The sequence below is a fragment of the Eumetopias jubatus genome, unplaced genomic scaffold (genome assembly GCF_037043125.1).
Source record: "Eumetopias jubatus isolate StellerSeaLion01/CBP00866 unplaced genomic scaffold, mEumJub1_p1.0 scaffold_8, whole genome shotgun sequence".
Taxonomy (NCBI): domain Eukaryota; kingdom Metazoa; phylum Chordata; class Mammalia; order Carnivora; family Otariidae; genus Eumetopias; species Eumetopias jubatus.
In genome coordinates, this window is record NW_028274814.1 from 122,528,775 (window position 1) to 122,549,074 (window position 20,300).

The 20,300-nt window shown below is 35.2% G+C and overlaps 2 protein-coding genes across 6 annotated transcripts in view; one reads left to right on the forward strand and one right to left on the reverse strand.

The window, feature by feature from the left end:
- Positions 1–20,300, forward strand: part of CHPT1 (choline phosphotransferase 1) — a 54,243-nt gene that overhangs the window by 19,788 nt on the left and 14,155 nt on the right. The window contains exons 5-9 of one of the 5 annotated variants that reach the window (XR_003612037.2): positions 217–348; positions 1,708–1,866; positions 2,313–2,438; positions 4,894–5,093; positions 7,906–8,075. Coding sequence is in view for 4 of the 5 variants with exons in the window: in XM_028121639.2 (XP_027977440.1) it covers positions 217–348; positions 1,708–1,866; positions 2,313–2,438; positions 4,894–5,004; positions 7,906–7,950 (573 nt within the window). In the remaining variant the exon portion in view is untranslated. Of the gene's footprint in view, positions 1–216; positions 349–1,707; positions 1,867–2,312; positions 2,439–4,893; positions 5,094–7,905; positions 8,076–20,300 lie in introns of those variants that run through there. The other 4 variants (XM_028121639.2, XM_028121641.2, XM_028121640.2 and 1 more) reach the window with 4 other exon arrangements.
- SYCP3 (synaptonemal complex protein 3) lies at positions 7,932–18,385 on the reverse strand. The gene is made up of 8 exons (XM_028121642.2): positions 18,241–18,385; positions 17,679–17,745; positions 17,499–17,533; positions 14,750–14,867; positions 13,831–13,930; positions 10,234–10,332; positions 8,108–8,212; positions 7,932–7,985 (listed from the first exon to the last, which is right to left on the reverse strand). The coding sequence occupies exons 1-8, from the start codon at positions 18,371–18,373 to the stop codon at positions 7,932–7,934; spliced, it is 711 nt and encodes a 236-aa protein (XP_027977443.1). The 5' UTR covers positions 18,374–18,385.

A 20,300-nucleotide genomic window follows, 5' to 3' on the forward strand; every position in this document is an offset into this window, starting at 1 on the left:
AAGTAGACTTCCCTGAATTTGGTGGATTCATTTTTCACTTAATGAATAAAACCATTAAAAGAAAATTTACTGCTATATGCTACATCCAGGAGTTAAGGTTTGATTATAAGAAAAAGAATAGCTTATCATACAGGGCCATATCATGTTTCTTTACTATTTAATAGGAAAAGAAATTCTATTTTCTTAATGATTTGTTTCTTTCCTCTACCCCTAAAGATACCCATTCTAGAAATAAAATTGAAGATCTTTCCAGTTCTTGGAGTAGTAGGTGGAGCAATATTTTCCTGTTCAAATTATTTCCATGTTATCCTCCATGGTGGTGTTGGCAAGAATGGATCCACTATAGCAGTAAGATATTAATTTCATCATCATTTAGTATTAATTTTATTACAAGTTTTATTATTATCAGATACAGAGATACTAAAAATATGCCACTGTTCCAAGAATGGGGAAGGAAACCAAATGTCTTTCTTTTTAGGCACATAATACACAAAGTATTTTAAAAAGTTTTTACTGGGGGTGCCCGGGTGGCTCAGTTGGTTGAGCATCCCAGCTGAGGTCTTGATCTCAGGGTGATGAGTTTAAACCCCACGCCCCAGAGCCTACTTAAAAAGAAAAAAAAATGTTTTAAACATTGTTGGAATGTCTTTTTAGAATCATTTGGGCTATAGCTTACTCTCTTGATTTCTTTGGTGCTGTGGTTCAAAATTTGTCCTTTAAGAGTAGATTTGAGAAAAAGCCAAAGTCATATGGAGCCAGGTTGAATAAAAGTAATAAACATGAACTATGGCATTTTTGGTAAAAAAAAAAAAGCCTCGTGCTCTTAAATGACTTTTTAAAAAATATTTTTCTTTTTTAAGATTTTATTCATCCATTTGACAGAGAGAGAGAGACAACGAGAGAGGGAACACAAGCAGGGGGAGTGGGAGAGGGAGAAGCAGGCTTCCCACTGAGCAAGGAGCCTGATGTGGGGCTTGATCCCAGGACCCTGGGATCATGACCTGAGCCGAAGGCAGACCCTTAATGACTGAGCCACCCAAGCACCCCTCGTTCTCTTAAATGACATAAATTGGCTCTCAAGACAGTTTCAAAGGAATCCACATAATTCATAAATTATCAGTCTTTCTGAATACATTTTATATACATAATTCTAAAGCAAAGTGTAAAACTTATTTAGATACAGAAACCCTGATATATGTGGAAAAATTAGTCATTTTCTGAGGTGTTTTGTCAGTTGACCTCAGTACAGTACTATGCATGAGGTACTTAGGAACACTTGTTGCTTGACCAGGGATGATAAACTAGAGTGCTACCTGGAACATGAATTTTACTAAAGAAATGAAGATTTAGTGAGGATCAGTGTCCACTTTAAAGAATATTTTATTAAGAAATAATTGATAACTGTTTATCAAACACTATGGCTAAGAAGTGATTGATTTCTAACTCTTCAACTGGTGATTTTCCAATGTTTTTAGCAGCAGATTTTTAAGATTTTACTTGAGAGAGAGAGAGAGAGAGAAAGAACACGAGTGGGGGAGAGAGGCAGAGAGAGAGGGAGAAGCAGACTCCCTGCTGAACAGGGAGCCTGATGTGGGGCTCCGTTCCAGAACCCCAGGACCTCCTAACAAAATAGATGTTCAGAAAATGTTTGCACTGTGATAAATGCAATGTTAAAATATGATGCTGATTTTCTGATTTATCCCTTAGGGCACTAGTGTCTTGTCACCTGGACTCCACATAGGAATAATTATTATATTGGCAATAATGATCTATAAAAAGTCAGCAACTAATGTGTTTGAAAAGCATCCTTGTCTTTATACCCTTATGTTTGGATGTGTCTTTGCTAAAGTTTCACAAAAATTGGTGGTAAGAAATTCTTTTATTTATATTTCATGGTATAAATAATGTACTTGGTCCTCAAATACAAGTCTGGAAACTATTTCATACAATGGGTAGGTTTTTAATGGTGTTATTATAATAGTTAGCTGTTTCTGCTCCAAGTAAAACTGTGACTGGGTTAATGTTATATTCAGGGAAATAGTTTCCTTTCTGTATGCTAAGTTCTTTTAATTATGTGTTTAGCTATAATTATCAACTATAACTTTCTGATATCAAGGAATTGAAATATCAGGAACTTTAATGAGCTACCCAGGCATGAATTTGAGAAGTTTTAGAATTAGTATTTCCATATTAAATGTGGTCCATATAAATGGTCTCTTTATCTTTGTCTTAATAGTGAATTAAAGTTATAATTCTTTCCTGAAAAATAAAAGCTAAAATATTTAAAAATTATTTTGTTTACTTTTTTATAGATAGCTCACATGACCAAAAGTGAACTGTATCTTCAAGACACTGTCTTTTTTGGCCCAGGTCTTTTATTTTTAGACCAGTACTTTAATAATTTTATAGACGAATATGTTGTTCTTTGGATAGCAATGGTAAGTTCTTTTCTGCTAAGATTTTTATTTATTTTTAATAGATGTCAGATAACCCTATGCTTAAAAGTCATTTCAGTGAGAAGGCAGAGAGTCTTACTATCTAGTCTATACTGTAAATGTTTCTGAATATTTAAAATTAACTCCTTTTAAGCCCTGAATTGTGTTGTGTGTGTGTGTGTGTGTGTGTGTGTGTGTGTGTATAGAAATGGCCCAGATTATCTAGAGATAGGCTTCCAGCAACTTAAATTCTTAAAAACCCAATTGTGTACCTTAAAAATACATCTTTGTCCCTCACCAAAAACAATACAAAGATGTCAAAAATCACTTCACTCTGCCCAGAGAACTGCAAATACTTACTAGGTGTCTGACTTTTACTTAATCAAGCTTGTTAGAATTATTCTGAGCTTATAGCAGGTAACAGGTATATTAGATGGAATTAGTGTTAGAACATGTGGGCATTTATTGCATCAGGAACTGTCAGCTAATACTGAAGAAACGAAACAGAAAAGACAATACTACCAATTCAGGATTCTGGGACCATTTTGTGCTAGAAGTAAGCAACCTGATATATCTGTTTGGCTCTTTGAGGACAGTGCATAACTAACATCAATAATGACTCATCAAGCAAAGGTTAAATTCTCATTGACTGTGTCCTGCTTAAGAAGGTGGTACAGATGGGCGCCTGGTGGCTCAGGTGGTTAAGCGTCTGCCTTCGGCTTGGGTCGTGATCCCAGGGTCCTGGGATTGAGACCCGCATCGGGCTCCCTGCTAGGCCGGGAGCCTGCTTCTCCCTCTCCCTCTGCCTCCCTCTCTCTCTCTGACTCTCATGAATAAATAAATAAAACATTAAAAAAAAAAGAAACTTAAAAAAAAAGTGGTACAGATAATACATATATTAGTTTCTATTCAAAATGATTATAAAACACAAAATTATGTGCTTAAGAGAGCCCTAGCCATCTGAGGAAAAGAAAATCACTGTTGGTAACACCTTAATTACAAACATGGATAAAGGGAGCATTATTCAGTTTTTTATTTTATTGAGACATTATTATGGTCTTCAATTAATGGTGGTTCTGAACAACTTTGCTCTGTTTTCCCTTACCTTTGGACCTTAATGGCTTTCACCTAATTGTTAGTGATACATAAACACATATTAAAGCGTGCTAAATCTTCAGTGACTCTCAATAATTTGAATAATCTACCCTATTTGTAGGCACTAAATATAGACTGAGGCACTAAAATATACCTGTTCTGTGCACAGACCAGGAGTACATCTGATGATTCTTTATACTAGGTTCTATAGAATTTTTTTCTCTGGAGTAAATAGCTTAATATCTATCCATGGCCTATTCTTGAAGAATCTTCCATCCTTCAAATGGTGGTGAGATGTAAATCTTAATCCTTGGAAGTTTTTCAGGCAATAGTCTAAAAAGTGTTTGAAAATCAGAATAATTTCCTATCCAGTATTCATATTTTTAGGGCTCCAAAACAATCTAAATTTAAGAAATAGGGGGTGATTATTCAAAATATCTGAAAATTCAATGTAGGGTTTCTTTTACTAAGCTTGCATATATATTACCAAATGGAATTGTTTAACATAATTAAAAAACCAGGTGTTAAAATTTAAGCACCTATTTTGTAGTGTTGGCCTGGTTTATGCCAGTGGTAGAGATTATGGTGAGGAAAGCAAATTGCATTTTTCTCTAAAACACTATGTGGACCACAATTTAAAACAACAGAAAACACTTAACATATGGACCAAACAAAACATAATGTGCCATTTAGCATCCTTACAGAAAAGTTTCTTACTTCAGAGAGAAAAGGGTCAGATAGAGCTTTTCAAGTAAATGATATGGGGGAGATTTTCCCCTAACGGGTGTGAATTCCCTCTCCACTGACAGAGCTGTGAGCCTCCCTCTCTGAAAGGAAGTATTTGCTCCTGCTCTTTGGTAAACTTTTTAGAGTGTGCCTTCCTCCTTAATTTTGTATTCAACACAATTTTGTATATGCCTCCCCTCAACTAAGGTGTCTTTTCCAGGCCTTTACTTTCTTACAACTATCTCAAAGGAAAAAGAAATGTGTATGATGGAATGATTTTATTAATAGTGACTGGTAACCCTTCTAATAGAAAATTTATGGCTTTGTTGCACAGCAGAAAATTTAAAGAATGTGGAGTCAGAAGACCAATTATGTTACCTTCCAGCTTTTGTATTTTTGTCTAGGACTTTTACCACTCTGAGTTCATATCTGTGAAATACCTTGCATGGTCCAGAGCATTTTAGTGAGGTCCAAATATGAAATATATGAAAGTACTCTAAAATGTAGTATTTTCATTGAAGAATTTTAGGTTAAGGTTTGAGATCTGAGGGGGTGGGAAGTGGGGAACAGAAAAATATCTGCTGCTTCAGAAAAGATAGACCGTATACATTTCTTTTTTTTTTTTTTGCTTCCAAAGGTCATTTCTTCATTTGATATGATGATGTACTTTAGTGCTTTGTGCCTGCAAATTTCAAGACACCTTCATCTAAATATCTTCAAGACTTCATATCATGAAGCACCTGAACAGGTTCACAAGCATATTGACTAATAGCCCAAGGAAAAGAGGAGAAGCAGTTAGGGGAACCTATGAGTAAAGGAAATTCCCCTTTGCAGGAGGCTAGTATACAATAAATAAGGTTATATTTGAATATAAAATATTAAGTCCTATAGATTCCATTATGTTTATTTCAGTTATGAAGCCCTCATTGCGTATCAAAATTTTGATCACAGGTATTATCAGAGTATTACAATCTATAAATTGGTTAAAAACAAAATCAAAGGAAAAAATTCAATTTTCTGAGGACAAGAAAGTAAACCTCTAGTTCTAAAGATCAGTCTGTCTCAAAAATCTTTATCAGGTACTCGGGGTTTTCATTGCTAAAGGATTACATAAAAATTCAGGGCTTTAAAGGATTTTAGCCATCTTAAGGCTGATGCTTACTTCAATTGCAAAAAATTGACAAGTGAGTTCATAATACTGCCTAAGTGCATGGATTGTAATACTGTAATTACTGAGTCAAATGATGTTATAAGAAATGGTGTTTTTTAATTAGCCATTTTTCAAGTTGTGTTAATTACTATCATATAAAAGGAAATACTTGTTTGCAACTAGAATTTAAAAGGGCTATGGGAATTTTTTATAATTTAGTAAAAGGAATTTGTCTTACCAGTTCAGAAAAACAAATGAAATCTTTATACATCATTCCCTGATATTCTAAGTTTCTGTCACAAAAAAAGTGGACATTAAAGATCCCCTTTTATGAAACATAAAAAAGTAGCTAAAGCAAGGTTGTTATAAGAAAATTAGTAATTTATGGGGTGCCTGGGTGGTTCAGTTAGTTAAGCGTCTGCCTCTGCTCAGGTCATGATCCCAGAGTCCTGGGATCAGCCCAGGACTGAGCCCAGCCCCTGAGCAGGGAGCCTGCCTCTCCCTCTCCCCCTACTCATTCTCCCCCTACCCCCACCACCTCCTGCTCTCTCGCTCACTCACTCAAATATCTTTAAAAAGAAAATTAGTAATTTATGACAACATGGCAAAAATACCTTCCCTTTAGACTATCAGCCAAAGTTATCTCAAAAAGACGATTCATGAGGAAAGGGGGATAATATAAATGTCAGTCATCCCATCACCAAATACATTATGTACTGATTCTTATCTTTCCACTCTCACTTAAAAGTATTTATGTTAATCATTATGAATATTAGAACTATTATAAGGATCTTTGTGACTCAGACTCCCCGTCTTACCTTATTTTTAATTTTGTCTAACAGTTCTGTAGACCATAAGCCATATGATGAAATAATCAAAAAAAAAAAGGAGTAATGAACACATACTATAGCTTAAGCAATAAAAAGGCATATTGAAAAAATAGTGAAAGTTGATATTCCTTGAAAGGAAAAAATATGTGAATTAAGTATACAGAAACCACTCTGGAGTACTTATTTTGCTTCTAACTTTAACTCAAACTCAGAACTTTTTCAAGTGTTTGAATGATACTTGAGATTTATATTCCAACATAAACTTTGGCTTTAAAGAAGTCTTTTACAAAATTAGGAACTGGCTCCTTAATGTTAGATATTCATTAATTTCTTCCTATATAAGTTGTCGTATTAAAAAAAAAAGAGATCAGTATGGACTTCCTTTTTAAAACTTGAAAACCTGCGGCACCTGGGTGGCTCAGTCATTAAGCATCTGCCTTCGGCTCAGGTCATGATCCCAGGATCCTGGAATCGAGCCCCACATCGTGCTCCCTGCTCAGTGGGAAGCCTGCTTCTCCCTCTCCCACTGCCCCTGCTTGTGTTCTGTCTCTTGCTGTCTCTCTGTCAAATTAATAAATAAAATCTTAAAAAATAAATAAAAAATAAAACTTGGGAAACCTTAAAACTAAGGTAAAGGTGGGTTATAGGGGCAAAAATTAGAATTTACAACATGAAAAAACAGATGAAAACCAATCCTCTCCTCCTAATGGGGATATTTTTTGTTTTGAATGATTCAATGAAAGCAATTTCAGCAAAAAATAAGTTTAGCTGACATATTTCAAACAAATGCTGAAATGATTTAATATTTATTAAATCTAGTGTTTCATGTTATTCTGTGTTTAAAAAATGCAGATTTTTAGTAACAAGGTATAAAGTTAACTGTTCAAGTTTGGAAATGAATGTAATCAAACTTCCATATTACTGTATATTAAAACTGAAAAACAAAATATTTTCTAGGTAATTTAAAGACAGATGTGAAGTATTTAAACCATAAGTAATTAAGTATGTTAATGATATGCTTTTAATCATTACTAAGGGCATGTGTCATTTAATTATGGACCAAGCCCAATTAAATGCATTTTGAGGTCTTTGTGGAAATGACACAGTCACAAATCCATGTCTTAAAACTGATATTTATATATCTTGTTTGGTTTTCTTAATGGTTTTTAGTAGTTGAATTTATTTCAGAACACAAACTTGGGTTGTTTTTAATACATTATATAAGTCAATAGAATAGATTTTCTTTTGAAGTTAGAATTGGCTGTGTAACTTAAGTATATACAGTAGAATGTACATATAACATATATTTTGTATATTTTTTCTCAAAGAAGAACAATGTAACCTTCTATAGTCCCTTTGGGACTAATACAAATACACTAAAGAAGCCAAAACCTGAAATTAAATCATCTTTATTGCTAAAAGTTAATTGACAAGTATTAAAGAGAAAAATTCACTATTAACTATTAAAGAGCTGGAAGCTTGGTATATATAATTTAGGAATTGCTACTACTCACATAACTGTTCAGCTTTATGTGAAGGTTAACAGAAGGAGGGTTCTTGCACTTAAGCTAACAATTAACAGGATGTATTATTTTAAACTAGAAGTTTTAAACCACTCAAAGAATTACATGCCTCATAGCTAATGTTATAATTGTATCATATTACTTAGGTTCAAGTTCTTCCTTCAAAGAGTCATCAGAATAACATGGATTGAAGAGACTTTCGAACACTTGCCATCTCTTGCTGCTGCTGTTACATGAAAGGAAATATTAAACATTTGTTTAATTTTTAGATAAGTGTTATACATATTTCAGCAAATAAAATATTTCAATGCTTGCATTACTCATTTTTTTCAATTTAAAATTACTTACAGTTTCCATCATAATTTTTTTTTGCAACATAGCCATTTCTTTTCTAAGTTCATTTTGTGCACCAGTAAGTAGATTATCATGATTTTTCTCCAAGTCCTCCATACTCTAAAACACAGAAGGCTAGTTCAGTTACAAACTACCACTTTTTATCTCAGATTCTAAACTTGAAGAATTAATTTTCAAAAGTAGGAACTTTTTAGTATTCAAATAATGTATTTTTTATTCCAAATTAAAATATTTTAAGTAATAGTGGAAACCAAAATACCCATTAAAGGAATATAAGCATCAGACATGGATCAAATATTATAGGAAGTATAAGAGTAGTGTATTTTGCTCAAAATAATGGGTTAATGAGCTGCTAAGGTCAAAATAGAACAAAAAAAATACTGTAATTTTTAAAATTTCTAATAAGCTTTCTAAATATCAGGTAGTTACTATGACTAATTGTCAATGTGATGCGAATTCATAAGAAGGAATAAAATGATCTGTAATATACTTTTTCAATTTATGAAAAACAAATTATGTTATAAATCTTTATTATTCATCTAACAAATAGTGACTTTAACCTACTATATAAAAAGTATTATATTAAGTGTTGTGGAGAAATTAAAAAATATTAATACATGATTCACTCCCTTATTCCAGTAAGAAACATATAAACAGAAATAATGCAAAATTTTATAGTAGGAATGGAAATGCAACTTGTGACTACATAGTAGAAAATAGGGATTGATTCCAATTTAGTTGGCAAAAGAGTAAGAAAAAGTAATTAAAAGTATTTTAGAGTAAGAGCATAAGTAAAAGCATGGAAGTACACAATCAGTAAGTTTAGAGAAGGCAATTTTCTGGAGGGGTGGGAGTTACAGAACAAATGTTAACAATTGAAGCATAAAGAGAGAAAGAATCACATTATGGGAGGGTACCTGAATACCTAAGAATTGAAAATGAGTAACTATTGACTTTTTCAGGAGTGAAGATAATATGACCGACCTTCATGAAGGGTAGTTTGGAGAATAGAAAAAAATCAGTTGAGGTTTAATAGTATAAGCAAAGAATGATGCGGTTGTAAATAGGATAACAGCTCTGGGAATTAAAAAAAGGAACCACTGTCGAAGTAAAAATTACAGGGCCTACTAATAACTGGATATGAAGAATAAGGGAAATGTAGAAGTCAAATATAATACTCAAGTTCCTAGCCTAAGTGGTAACATTTAGTGATAAGATTTAGAAGAAATCTTTTTTAGTACTTTATCAATCTTCACACCAATTAAATGGTTTTTAGGGAGCATTAGAGCAAGCCGATTGGAAACACTTTTAAAAGTAACTCTGGTATACATACATATTAAGTTTCTTTAAAAATAATCGGTTTAAAACCACTAGTTTACTCAGAGCATCCTGATTCCTTTAAAAGGGTGACATTTTAACATTTGAACAAGATTATCTAAAGGAATCCCCACATCAAAAAAAAACAAAAGTATGTGCAGGATTCCAATGAACTATAAACAGTTACTAAAAACAGTATGTATCTGCATAAGAAGTCAGTGTCAAAAACCACAATTCGCTAATATGCATATGTGTCAGATAATTCTCAATCCACAAGTTTTTAATCCTCTCGCTTTTTCATTCTATTGTAAATCTGGGCCATCTCTTATTATAAGATGGCATATAAAGCCATTTTTAGTCACTGTAATAATCCTAAAAGGAAATATGCCATAAAATACATATGTATTACATTAGAAAATAAAAAATATTCCTCATTTTCAATTGGGTACTTTCTATTTAGCAAACACTGGAGATACAAAGACAAGTAAAAGACTACCTAGAAATGACTCATGGACTTTCTATTTTCAGTTAAGACAGAACTATTAAAGTATGAATTTTATGCACATTATATACATTAGATAAAATTCCCAATTTACCATTTGCTGTTTTGAAGAATCCCCACAAAAACATTGGAATCATAAAGTAAAAATATATTTAACACTTAAATCAAAATGGAAAGTAGTTAAGAATTTAAAATATATAAGCAAAATGTTTTTTCCCTTAAACTTAGAAGGAAAAAATTTTCTTCTACTTCCAAATGTAATGTTATATAAGAATGTATTACATAACCAAATACAACAGACCTTTATGAACTGCTCATATAACTGTCTAATTGTTTTCAGTCTCTGGCTCTGAACAATTCTAGATTGTTGAAAAACCTTTTGTTGCTGTCGAAACATGTTCTACAAATGTAAAAGAAAAAAATTTAACAATTTGGGTAAAATTTAAAGTTTAGTAAAAAATAATTCTACATTAAACTTAAAAAAGAATGGTTTTTAAACCAACAGTTTTAACTATTATGACCAAGTTCATCACTAATATACAATAATAATCCTACCAGTCATTTAGTACGAACACTTAACAATACTCAAAATAGTTTTGTTTTTGTTTTTTAATGTAGGCTCTATGCCCAATGTGGAGCCCAACACAGGGCTTAAACTCACAACCCTGAAATCAAGAGTCAGACACTTAGGGACCCCTGCGTGACTCAGTTGGTTAAGCATCTGCCTTCAGCTCAGGTCATGATCCCAGAGTCCTGGGATCAAGTCCCACATCGAGTTCAGCAGCAGACTCCTTGCTCAGCAAGAAGCCTGCTTCTCCCTCTGCCTGCATCTTTCCCTGCTCATGCTTGCTCCCTCGTTCTCTGACAAATAAATAAAATCTTAAAAAAAAAGAAAAGAAAAGAAAAAGAGTCGGACGCTTAGCTGACTGAGCCACCCAGGCACCCCAACAGTACTCAAAATATGTTTTAATTCTTGGTGTTTTCCGTATCAACATGTATGATCCTTCTAATAATGCTGATCTTTCAGTTTCTTGGCCTACTTTCCACCAATGGTTTTGTCCCCCACCCTACTTTAGCCATTCACATACATGCGCATATCCTAGATTTTGTCATTGCCAATAACTACAACTTCTACACAGTATTAACAATAGAAAATGTCATATTAACTGTTAGACACCACTCTGAATTCTTTTTATTTATTTATTTTTAAGATTTTATTTATTTGACAGAGACAAAGCAAGAGAAGGAACACAAGCAGGGAGTAGGAGAGGGAGAAGCCAGCTTCCCACAGAGCAGGGAGCCCCGATGTGGGGCTCGATCCCAGGACCCTGGGATCATGACCTGAGCCGAAGGCAGACGCTTAACGACTGAGCCACCTAGGCGCCCCGAATTCTTTTTAAATAAACATGCTCTGTATGAATGCATTTAATCCTCAACCCTATGAGGTAGGTATTATTACTCCCCTTTCATAGATAAGGAAACAGACATAAAGATAATTTTTCCAGTTTCACATCTAGCATTTGGGCATACCAGGATGTGATTCCAAAGAGTATGTTTCCAGAATCCAGGTCCTACCACTCATTATTCACGCTGTTTCTCCAAGTAGCCCACTATTCAACCACTACCTGCCTACCCTTCTGGATCACTCTTAGTACTACAACTCAGTAATCTACCAATACCTAAAATCTACTTATCCTATACCTAGTTTTCATTGTCCCCTATCCCTATTCCCATGTCCTCACTTTCTTTCTTCCCAGCTTAAATTCTATGGTCAATCATAATTACTCCTTTCATATATATATCCTGCCCTATTCTTACTCTGTCACACTTGTCTGGCTAAACCCCAATCCTGGAAAATTCAACTCTCCAGCTACTCTGCCTACATCCCTGCAGCTGGTCATGACTGGAGAAAAGCCCACAATTACGCTGGTATATCTCACTTTAAATTGTAATCACTGTGATCACAAGCCTAACTTCGATCCTTAATGCTGCTTGGAAATTTTATCTCCCTAGTCCATTCACTGATCCACTCAAGAAAAGTATTTTATACCTTCTCATTTGACCTCAAAAGGCAACATGTTTTTTTCTATCATCCAAGGACCTTAATTATTTCACTAAAGAAACACAAGTAATCCAAAGAGAACTTTGAATCTTCATCACCATTTCTACCTTCATACCTACTTCTGTGCTCACATAATCTACCTTCTTCCCTGTTTTTAAGGATGAACTATCCTTGTTCTCTGCTACCACCAATTTCTTCATATGTTCCAACCATTCTAAGAATCCAACAACTGTCCTCCTCTTTCCATTGCTTTTTACTTTTCCCTCAAGATTATTCTTGTTAGCACACAAACATGTTGCTCTTTCTACATTCTTAAACGAAAACCACACACTATTCCTCTTCTCCTCAGGCCACCACCCTATTTCTTTCTTTCCTATTCTCTCTTACACTCATTCTACTCAAGTTTTTGCACTCCCTCTTCTACCAAAATCATTCTGATCAAGAATGCCAACAACCTTCACATTGCCAAATCCACCCTATCTCACCCACTGCAGCATATAACAAAGTTAATCCTCTCTCCCTCTTAAAAAGCTTCCTTGACTTCACTTGGAGTCATTTTTTTCCTATTAGGTCACTCATTCTCAGTCTCTTTTACTGGTTCTCTCTCATCTTCTTGAACTCTAAATACTGAAGGACTTATTCCAGAACTCAGTTCTTAGACCTCCCTTTTACATTTACAATCACTCCCTTGGTGATCTCATCCAATCTCATGGTCTAAATGCTGTCTTTATGTTGAGAATTCCCAACTTTGTATGTCCAACTCATCTCTTTTCAGAACTCTAGACTCCTATACCAATGGCCTACTCAACACATTCTCTTGGATGTTTCATACTAACATTTCCAAAACTGAGCTGCCCAACCAACCCCTAAAATTATTTAATATGAATAGTACCTGAGATCTTAAGTAAGAAATGTGATTATTTTATAAATGAAAGAATAAAATGATAGTTAAAATGTAGTTACATAATATATGGGTAGTGCTCACTCCCATCTCCCATAGAAATGGGCATGTAACACAAGTCTGGCCATTAAGAGTAAACCATGCTTTGCCATAATGACTGGTTCAGGAATGGGCAAATGATCCAAGCTAGATCAGTGATATTCCTCCAGAGGACTTTTCTTTCTGCCAGTTATCGAGCAAAACTATCTTTCTGCTAGTTATTGAGAAAAACCCAGTCCACTGGGGTTACTAAACTTGTAGTAAGTTAAATTTCAAGAAGCTATCTTGCTTACCACACTGAAAGAGCCTATTAAGAACTGGAGACAGAGGGACACCTGGGTGGCTCAGTTGGTTAAACATCTGCCTTCAGCTCGGGTCATGATCCCAGGGTCCTGGGATCAAGTGTTGCCTGCTTCTTCCTCTGCCTCGTACTCTCTTTGCCTGCTGTTCCCCCCTGCTTGTGCACTCTCTCTCTCTCTCTGACAAATAAATCAATCTTCAAAAAATTAAATAAAATCTTAAAAAAGAAAGAACTGGAGACAGTGCCCAAATGACACTGTATAAGCAATTCTTCCTTATACCCATCCAGCTATGCCTGAAGCTTAACTACCCCTGGACTTCTTTTATATAAACTAATAATCCTTCTTTTGTACTTTGATAATTTGTCACTTGGAACTGCAAGAATCACAACCAATATAGGAAGCAAAGGCCAACAATTTTTTTAAGTATGGTGTGTGCCTGTAATTCTCCGGTTTACCATTCAGCAGGACCAAAACACATAGCCGGCATGGGAAATGGAACCTAGCTGAGTGTCACAGATCTACTACACAGCTAGGCTCTCCATTCCTACTTGACACTTGGTTATAATTGATTATAAAATTAAGTGTGATACTAACAGCTAGTTTTTCTTCTTGTTCCTCAGCTTTCTGCACATCTATATCCCACTGCTGAAACAAAGTCAGAAACTGCTGAGAATATTCTTGGTTAAGCTTCTGCCTGTAAAATGTAACAATGAATATTTTCATATTTTATACCAAAACATTCAAAACAAAATTTATTTGACATACTTTATAAATACTAAAGGAAATAATGGCATCTTAAATTTTCAAATATGAAACCAAAATGTAAAATTATGATTTATGCTGATTTTGGAAGTATTTCTTTTCCTAAACAGCTAACAGAAAAGCCCTCTCACATGCTTTAGTTCCTAAAAACTATGGAAGTTTTATTATATATGTAACTTTTCCAGAAAAGTCCATTTCATCTCCAGTTTTTTATTTTTTCCAACCAAATATAGGTTCCGATATGATAAACAGATTCAGTGAAGTTATTATGTTTATCATGTAAGATTTCCAAACAAATATTCCACTTAATTTTTCCCCACTTTGGTACAATGATTTTGTAAAAAAGAACAATTAAGTCAATTCAGCTAAAACACACAGATGTAATATTTACAATAAGACTGATCTTTTTCTATATTGTTAAGCAGGTAACTATCACAAGGCTAATAATTTATATGACATTTCATTTTTATTCAGTTGGTGCATTTCTAGAATGAATATGAATAACCTTTAGAGTAAAAAACTCAATTGTTATTTAAATGGAGAAAAAGACAATCTGCATTGATTTCTAAGAAATATATCTCAAGTCTATGAAGGTTATAGAACTAAAGGACTTAAAAAAAAATCAAGCCAAATATATATTTTACTAGAGACCCTGATAAATAAAAGATGATAGTATTTTTCATAATTTACAGCAATGAATACTAAGAAATGATACAGATGTCATGGCTGTGAAAAAAACCAACGACCTTACCTTTGCTCTTGTTGGGTTTTCCAAACATGTTCAATTTTCTGATTACTAGTTTTGAGAGAAGCCTTTGTATACAATTCTAGTCTTTTTCTCTTGGCAAGAAGAGCCTTGTTAATGTCAGCTTTATAAAAAATAAACATTCATTAAAACTTGTTGAAAATTATTTTGTTCCCACACATTCAAATTAAATAGGGATATAGTTGGTTCAAGTTTTGGAAAGACATTTAAAAAAAAATCTTAGGGATGCCTGGGTGGTTCAGTAGGTTAAACCCCTGCCTTTGGTTCAGGTCATGATCCTGGGATAAAGTCCCGCACTGGGCTCCTTGCTCATGGGGAAGCCTGCTTCTCCCTCTGCCTGCTGCTCCCCCTGCTTGTACTCTCTCTCTCTCTCTCTCAATCTCTCTCTTTCTCTGACAAATAAATAAATGAAATTTTGAAAAAATTTATATTAAATCTTAAAGTAGGTATAATATTAAAAAGCAAGATTTTGTTTTTTTTCCTAAGAAACCTTTCAGCTATTAGTATCCCTATTTTGATTTTCCTAACTAAAGTTTTTAATTTAGAGATGATTGAAAAAAGCTAACCACGAAAAAAGAAAGGGGAGTCTCAAAGACAGACCTTTAACTTCCTCATGAGAGAACACTAATAAAGGGTAAATTTTTCTAAATTTGTAAAATACTCTCCAAATCAAAGAACTCATGTAGATGAGTTATTGCTAGAACTCATCATATGAAACACACAAAATTATTTTTAAAAAGAATCCAAAAAGGGGTGGCTCAATCTATTAAGTGTCCTCCGTGGGCTCAGGTCATGATCCCAGGGTCCTGGGATGGAGTACTGCATCAGAGCTCCCTGCTCAGCGGGGAGTCTGCCTCTCCCTCTGCCTGCCACCCTCTCCTCCCCTTGTGCTCTCTCTCTCACAAAAATAAATAAAAAATCTAAAAAGAATCCAAAAAGGATAAAAACAGTTAAATAAGAAAATTATTTTTAAAAAATACAGTCCGTGATACTTTTAAATATGATTTTTACCAAAAGAGATAAAAACGAAGCATAGGAAAATCTTAAGTAAATATCTTGATAGATTCATTCAAGAACCTTTTTAAATACTTTTATAGAACTTTTTTTTCCTGGACTTACTAAAAGAAAATTTTTTTCTTACTGAAGTATAGTTGACACACAATGTTATACATTAGTATCAGGTGTATAACAATGATTTCAGGAGCTTTTTTTTATAGGACATTTTTACCTATAAGTACTGTATTTCACAAAATTTTTAATACTTCAAAAAATGCTTTGCTAAACACATGCCTATGAATCTACCATCAATAATTATTTTTCAGTAATCATGATGGATTTGTATTACTATACAAATACGTTATATTTCTAATATCCACCTGTGAAAAATTTAGAAGAAAGATTATAAGACAAACATTTTTCTGCCACCAAATAGAGCAAAGCTTTCAAAAAAGACTTGACTGAATAAATAATCCGGATAGAGGAGCCAAATATTAACTCTTTTTTAAGAATACTATCCCCTGGGGCACCTGGGTGCTCAGTCAGTTAAGTGTCCCCCTTTGGCTCAGGTCAAAATCTCCAGGTCCTAGAGATCACATTGTGTTGGGCTCCCTGCTTGGCAGGGAGTCTGCTTCTCTCCCTCTCCCTCTGCCCCTCCCCTGGCTCATGTGTGCTCTCTCTCTCTCTCAAACAAATAAATAAAATCTTTTAAAAAAAGAATACTATCCCCTAACACAGTTAATGTAACTAATATCAAATATACCATGTAAGGTTTAACTTTTTTTTTAAAGATTTTATTTATTTATTTGTCAGAGAGAGACACAGTGAGAGAGGGAACACAAGCAGGGAGAGTGGGAGAGAGAGAAGCAGGCTTCCTGCAGAGCAGGGAGCCTGATGCAGGGCTCGATCCCAGGACCCCGGGATCATGACCTGAGCCGAAGGCAGACCCTTAACGACTGAGCCACCCAAGCGCCTCGGTTTATTAACTTTTTATCTGATTATGTATTTCTTACTAGCTAGCTAAACTACATAGTTTAATAATGTAAAACATTACAATAAAGAGGTATTTTAAAGGGTTCTATTTATACTGCCCCTAAGAAAAGAACACAGGTGGGGCACCTGGGTGGCTCAGTCGTTAAGCATCTGCCTTCAGCTCAGGTCATGATCCGGGGGCCTGGGATCGAGCCCTGTATCAGGCTCCCTGCTCCGTGGGAAGCCTGCTTCTCCCTCCCCCACTCCCCCTGCCTGTGTTCCCTCTCTCTTTGTCTCTCTCTCTCTGTCAAATAAATAAATAAAATCTTTAAAAAAAAAAAAAACACAGGAATGTCATAGAAAATAACTAAATTGAGAAAATGAAAAACTGACATATATAAAGATATGTGTGTTTTTAACACTTGGTCCATTAGTTTGTGAAAGTTCATACAAATAGGGATAGAGACATTCCCCTTCCATTTTTTTCTAAAATTGCACAGTTCTCTAAATTCACACATATATAAAATAAAAACACCATTCTTACCTCACCATTGTTAATACCATTCTTACTCTTCACGTTGACAACTGGAGAAGATTAAGGAAATCTATGTAGCTGAATCACACATACTTAGGCAAAATCTTATATATGAGGACAAAGCATTAGGTAACAGTCTTATAGTCCACTGATTAACATTTCCTATTACAGATTATGTGTTGTATGGTTTAAAATAATTATCTCAAAAAACAATTATCTCCTAAAACATACCTCCAAATCTTTCCAGCATATTTTGTACTTCACCCCTGTGAAATTACATTAAAAAAATTTTAATTAAAGATTGAAATATCACACACACAATGTATTTTACAACAATACTCATTGGACAACCAAAGTAGACTTTTCTTAAAGGACTTTATGTAACAGAAAAAACTATTTTGAGCACATCACCCCACATCTTCAAATATTGCTGCAGAAGTCCTTTTCTTCCCATGCTTATCAATTACTGGAGTCTTCCCTGCATTGACAATAAAAAAGAAAATATTTTTGAAACGAAATATTCCATTTTAGTAATTTTTAATGGTGTAATATCTTAATTTTGAGGACTTTTAGGCTTTTTGGCCAACATAACTTTTTAAAGCAGATATAAATACAGTACTTGCTCTGCAGTTTAGATGGAATTAAATCAGGATCCAGGACCATTTTATAGAAACAATTTTGCAAGTCTTCCTGTGTTAATGTCATAGTAAGCCAGGTTTTTATTTATTTTTATATAGTATATATATTTATGCTATAGATAAGTTTACTTATTTATTTATGAAGCAGACATCTGGAGAATAATGACTATAAAGGTAAGAAATGCTGTGTAAACTTTTCAAACTCCAAATGAGAAACATGAAGTACATGAAAATGCTTTACAAATAAAGTTTTATTATAGTCTAAAACGTAGTGCATCCCAGACGAATGAACTACAGGACATGGTGACTGCCCAACAAAATTAGATATACTGTACCTTCAGTAACATCCTCCTCTGAACCACTCAGATCTTTTTTATCTTCTTTCTCAAAGTCATAGGCTCTTGTAACCTGATCCTCCATTGATGTCTTCCCAGATTTCCCTGTATGTTTTCTTCCAGAGGGCACCATATCTAGATGTTTTCTGACTTTTAAAAAATAAATCTCTCAAACCTTCTGAATCCAAAGACACCATGTAAGTAAATTGGTAAATTTCAAAATCAGCGATATCAAATAGAAATTGTCTTAGTTGAATAACATTTTAGGAATCTCCTCACTATATTTTGTTGGCCCAAAATTAACAAAGAAGATAATGACAGCATCGACCCTGATTCCAGTGTGCGGCGATGGAGAGTTCGCATCTGAGGGCTATGAGATCTGAATTTTAATCCGGCCTCTGTCAGATTCTGGCTAAATTCGGGCTAGATTCTAGTTTGTGCATTTCCGTCACAAAGTCAAATTGTAGTTGTTGACAGGTTCGATCCTGTGAGCATGCTCCAAAATAAGTTTACAGCAAAATAAATATAAAATAAAAACGTTCTGCAATCTGTGCTTTGAGAAATAATGATTACGCCTAAGATTTTCACAACACAGACATCGAAGGCAAAGGAAGAGAAGCCCTTAGTTCGTTCTGTTTCTGACGGGTTTGGGGCGGTCACGAGGGAGAGACGCGCAGAGGGACGAAGGCCCACACTGCTCCCCGGAGGATATAAACTTGCCCAGGGCGTCGTGACCAGTCAGACTCCATTCAGCCCTCGCCTTTCCACCCGCCCCTCGCCTGCTCAAGGCCCTGCCCTCAGTGAAGTTCACTGACTTCATTTTCCTGTCAGAGGCCCCAAGTAGAGCCAATAGGAAAGATTTACCTCACAGATCGAGTAGCCTCTGGCTCAGACTCGCGCGCTTGACAAAGTCCTCCCCTCCTCACGCCTGAAAAAAAACCCCAATGGCCAAAGACCACCCACAGGTATAGGTCTCCAGACAGGTGTCCCTGCCACCAGCCTCCACCCCCTCCAGCTCCTCACCTGAGACGTACGCTTGGCTAGCGCGACTCTCCTCTGAAGCAACTCAGAATTCACGCGGGAGAAAAGCCAGAGTCGTCTCGCTGAGGGCGTCGCTGATTGGCTGGTGGCTGCGCGCATGCGTATAGAAGGCCACAGGTTCCGCCCCCACGGGCAACTGACCACGAGACTGCTGACCCAGAGCGCCTTGCGGCGGGCCATGGCCTACGCAGGCCGGCGCTCCTGAGGTATATTCCTCTCTAGTTTTCCTTTTTTTCCACTTAAGTTTTTAAATTTTTATATTTGAAAGTTACGGAGTGTATACGTTACGAAACATGATGAACATATGATCTAATTTGTGAAGTAGAATTGTACCAGAACCCTTGGCATTTTCTCAGGAAATCCTTTCCATCCCATCCCCGCCCCCAATTCCCCTTTCAGAGATATTGTTTTAATTATCCTGAAAAAGTGTAAATCGTCGTCCCTCCCATTTTCTACGTTTTGTTACTACACATGAATGTCCTTAACCTTGTTTGGTTTTGTGTTTGGGTGATACCAAAAAAAAAAATTTTTTTTTGTAATATTCTGCCACTCTTCGCATGTCACTAAGAATCTATTATTAGCTGTAGCCATATTTCTTTCATTTTCACTGCTGTATGACATTTTATTGTGCCTCACTTCCACAATTTATTCATTGATTTTCTTGACCGTGCACATGTGGGTTGCTTTCAGAGCATAGCCTGTATAAACAGTGCCACTATGAATTTCTGATCTCGTGCATATATGCTAAAGTTTTTGCAGAGAATCTAGGTGTGAAGTTGCTAGGTCATAAAATGGATGATATTCAGTAATGCTGAACTGGTTTCCAATTTATGTCCCCAGCAACAGAGTGAGTTCCCATTGTTTAGTATACTCACTACTTGGTATAGTCAGATTTCTTTCTTTTTTAAAGATATTATTTATTTATTTGACAGAGACACAGCGAGAGAGGGAACACAAGCAGGGGGAGTGGGAGAGGGAGAAGCAGGCTTCCCGTGGAGCAGGGAGCCCGATGTGGGGCT